This window comes from Mustela nigripes, unplaced genomic scaffold (assembly GCF_022355385.1).
Source record: "Mustela nigripes isolate SB6536 unplaced genomic scaffold, MUSNIG.SB6536 HiC_scaffold_1705, whole genome shotgun sequence".
Classification (NCBI taxonomy): Eukaryota; Metazoa; Chordata; class Mammalia; order Carnivora; family Mustelidae; genus Mustela; species Mustela nigripes.
In genome coordinates, this window is record NW_026741112.1 from 953 (window position 1) to 5,869 (window position 4,917).

Sequence of the window (4,917 nt, forward strand, 5' to 3'; positions counted from 1 at the left end):
TAGGCAGAGAGAGAGAGAGGAGGAAGCAAGCTCCCTGCTGAGCAGAGAGCCCAATGCAGGACCTGATCCCATGACTTTGGGATCATGACCTGAGCCAAACACAGAGGCTCAACCCACTGAGCCACCCAGGCAAGATTTTTTCTTAACTCCATCATTATTTTGGTATATATATTTCTAAGAATGACAATAGGCATACATATGTTCCTGCATATTAATTCTCCAGTTCTCCAAACTTTTAAAAATGAACATATTTTATGATTTGCTGTTGTTTTCTTTTAACAATGGTAGATATTTTTTCTCCACATGTCTTTAAATCTTTTATTTAATCCACAGCATGGATGTGTGGCTCTGTTGGTTAGGAGTCCATCTCTTGGTTTCAACTCAGGTTATGATCTCAAGGTCTTGAGATGGAGCCCCATGTCAGGCTCCCTACTCGGCAGGGAGTCTGCTGCTCTTTCCCTCTTCCTCTCCCTCAACCCCTCCCGCCAACTAGTGCATGCTCTCTGTCTAAAAGTAAATAAATAAAAGCCATTCACTTTATTATTTTCCATATATGTTTATATTTAGATTTATTTGCAATAGACTTTCTTTTATACTCATTTTTTATTTATCTAGTGGTATTTATATGGTGAATTAATAGCATTTCATAATTCTTTGAACACAAAAATCCTATTAAAAAATTTTTATTGCATTTTCCCGAACATTTTGGCTCATTTTATATTTGTGAATGAGTGTAAGTTTGTGAATATGTCTGTGTTTATGTACACATATATATGACTATTCCTGTTTCTTGTGGGAGAATTCCTTAAAAGCCTGGTATCATTTGGCTCTGGAATAAAATTTAAGATAAAATACTGTATACTGCATAGAGTTTGTTCACATATGATGTCAGTGAAGAAATACTCTTCCCACCTCCATGAGTGTTATGATCTTATTTTCTTTTCCTCCTATTAAGTGACTGATCATTCCATTCAAAGGGTCCTGATCTATTTTATTTCCCATTCTGCCTTTGACACCTGTTCTATTTAGACTTATACATTGTTTTTTTCATGATGATATTTGACATTTAAGAGGCAGAGGTTGCATACATGTGATAAAATTCACATACCTATCTAGAATTAGAACGTTTTAAATACAAAAAAAAAAAGAAAAAAAAAGGAAAAAAAATGAGTAAGATAAAGCACCATAGAATAGTTTATATCATATAAGTGTTAGAGAAGCAGAGAGATATCAAATATTCTATTTGGAAGAAATTAGGCAGATTTATGAACCCTATCATGAGTATGGTGTATCAGTGTTTAGTTGATGGGTCTATTTGAACTGCATCATTCAGAAATTGGTTGAGAAGGCAGAAGAAAATGATTTGCTATAAATGGTACTTGGGAATAAGGATTGATTCAAGATTTCAGAACAGATGAGTTTTATGTTACCTAACTTCAAAGATGTTTGATTAGCTGTTACTAGTGAAAAGAGAACTCAAGAAGGAAATATTTCTCAACAGAAGATGAGAGACTGTTGCATGTTTAGAAGTAAGTCTTAGATATAAATGAAAGGTGGTTCTTTACGAATCATAAACACTTTCCTTAAAGTAACTATATATATATATATATATATATATATATACACACACACATATACACACACACATTGATATTCTATTCATATATTTTGAACAAATATCTGATTTCCACAATACTTGTGGAAATATATATATACACACACACACACACATATATATATATATATATATACACACACATATGGAAACAAATTAGTACTTTATGGGCTATATATATATATATATCCATATACAATATATACAAAGAGATACAAAGGATCTATCTATATGTATATGATACATATATATATAGGGATACAAATTAGCAAATTATGGACTATATATATATATATGGACTGTATATATATATATATATATATATATATACAGTCCATATATAGTCCATATATACATATATATAGTCCACTTTATGGACTATATATAAATACATATATATATATACTATAGACTCCATATATATATAAAGTCTATAGTCCATTACCACTTTATGAAATATATATATATATATATAAAGTCTTTAGTACTTAATTTAGTACTTTATTTTATGTATATTTATTTAATATCTATAAAGTCTTTAGTATATTAATTTAGTACTTTAGTACTTAATTTGGATACAAATTAGCACTTTATGACTCTCTCTCTATATATTTATATACACTAAAGACTTTATATATATATTTATATATATATATATAGAGAGAGAGTCTATAAAGTTCTAAAAGTGTATATATATACACTAAAGACTTTATATATATTTATATATATATATAGAATGTATATATATACACACTAAAGACTTTATATATATTTATATATATTTATATATATATATAGTCCATAAAGTGCTAATTTGTATCGATATATATATGTATCCATATATATATATATATATATATGGATCCTTTGTATCTCTTTATGTATATTGTATACGGATATATATATATATATATATATCTCATAATGTGTATATTTATATATATATATATATATATATATATATATATATATATATATATATATATATGATGGACTATATATATATAGTCCATAAAGTGCTAATTTGTATCCTCTGAAGAGACCTCAGTCTCTCATCTTTCTCATCTTCAGTGGCATCCGTCCAGGACAGTCCCATTCCTCCTGCTCCAGAAGGATGCTTCAAGGCTCTACTTAAGTTGGATGGAGAAAAAATAAATAAAAAAATAAATAAATATATATATATGTATATATATACATTTTTCCAATATTGAAAAGTTTAGTCATTCACTTAAGAGTTGTAACATTTTAGGGGCACCTGGGTGGCTCAGTGGGTTAAAGCCTCTGCCTTCAGCTCCAGTCATGATCCCAGGGTCTTGGGATTAAGCCCCACATTGGGCTTTCTGCTCAGTGGGGAGTCTGCTTCCTCCTCTCTCTCTCTGCCTGTCTCTGCCTACTTGTGATCTGTCTGTCAAATAAATAAATAAATAATTTAAAAACCAAGGCAATTAAAAAGAGTTGTAACATTTTAAATAATACACAGTATGTTTAAAACTATACGTTAAAATGTGCTTTTTGTTCTATATTTGACATATTTTTATGTCTGCTTTTAGGAAGATCCTATCAATGCCCCATGGAAATTATACTCAAACATCAACTGATTTCATCTTATTGGGGTTGTTCCCGCCAACAAGAATTGGCCTATTCCTCTTTATTGTCGTCATTCTTATTTTTCTAATTGCTCTGTTTGGCAACCTGTCTATGATTCTCCTCATCTTCCTAGACACACATCTCCACACACCAATGTATTTATTACTCAGTCAGCTCTCTCTCATTGACCTAAACTACATTTCCACCATCGTCCCCAAGATGGTTTCCAATTTTGTGTTTGGAAACAAAACTATCTCCATTATTGGGTGTGGTGTTCAGAGCTTCTTGTTCTTGACTTTAGGAGGTGCAGAAGCATTGCTCCTGATATGTATGGCCTATGATCGTTATGTGGCTATTTGTTTTCCTCTTCATTATTCCATTCGTATGAACAAAAGAGTGTGTGTGTTGATGATAACAGGATCTTGGTTAATGGGCTCAGTCAACTCCTGTGCCCACACTATATATGCCCTCCACATACCTTATTGTCAATCCAGGACCATCAACCATTTCTTTTGTGATGTCCCTGCCATGTTGACTCTAGCCTGCATGGACACCTGGGCCTATGAGTACACAGTGTTTGTGAGCACCACCCTCTTTCTTGTGTTTCCTTTCATTTGCATTGCATCTTCCTATGGCCGTGTTCTCCTTGCAATCTGCCACATGCGGTCAACAGACGGGAGGAAGAAAACCTATTCTACCTGTAGCACCCACCTCACTGTGGTCACTTTATACTATGTGCCTTTTGCTTATACTTATCTACGCCCAAGATCCTTCCGATCTCCAACAGAGGACAAGGTTCTGGCTGTCTTCTACACCATCCTGACCCCAATGCTCAACCCCATCATCTACAGCCTGAGAAATAAGGAGGTGATAGGGGCCCTGAGAAGAGTGATTCAGAGACTTTGCTTTGTAAAAATATAGACATAGCTCTTTTCATATTTACCCAACACGTGGTTATAAATCCATTCATCAGTGTATAGTAACTAAATTATTTTATGCTAAGAGTGGAAGGACTAAAATTAGAAGAGAAATATTACTCATGTCTGGAAAAAATCTGTGTTGCAAATATATATGTAATTACAAGACTTGTCATGGCTCCTTACTGACTTAGTTAAAAGCATTGGAACCTTAGTTTTGGCTCAAGTCATGATCTCAAGCTTATGGAACTGAGCCTTGAAACAAGATCTTCACTCAGCAGAGAGTCTGCTTCTCTCTTTCTCTTTCTGTCTCTCTCTGCTCTTCTTCTACTTTTACTCTCTCTTTCTCTCGCTCTCTTAAAATAAATAAATCTTTAAAAATGTGCAAAACTTCTCTTTTTTTACTCTTTATTTTTCCCATAAATGTCAAGTGAACTCATTTTTGCTAATATTTTCTCAATGAAAAATATTATTTTTCATGTAGAAATGAAAATGGAAACCACCTTACTGACGCTGTCATTCACATAACAGTTCGAGTATTTTCCAATATATCAAAACAGAAAAATGTTTCCTGAATATCTAGATCTAATTAAAACTCAGAAAATTTCTTCTCATGGTTGACTTGTGACTTATCTATGCCAGTTATTATTATTATTGCTATTGTTTTTTTTAATTAATTAAATGTATTTATTTTCAGCATAACAGTATTCATTATTTTTGCACCACACCCGGTGCTCCATGCAATCTGTGCCCTCTATAATACCCACCATCTGGTACCCCATCCTCCAACCCCCCCCC

The 4,917-nt window shown here is 32.6% G+C and overlaps 1 protein-coding gene across 1 annotated transcript; it reads left to right on the top strand.

Annotated features, from left to right (window-relative positions):
* The first annotated feature begins 3,178 nt into the window (after positions 1-3,178).
* LOC132008856 (olfactory receptor 2L3-like) lies at positions 3,179-4,123 on the top strand. The gene has a single exon (XM_059387368.1). The coding sequence runs from the start codon at positions 3,179-3,181 to the stop codon at positions 4,121-4,123; it is 945 nt and encodes a 314-aa protein (XP_059243351.1).
* The last annotated feature ends 794 nt before the right edge of the window (positions 4,124-4,917 follow it).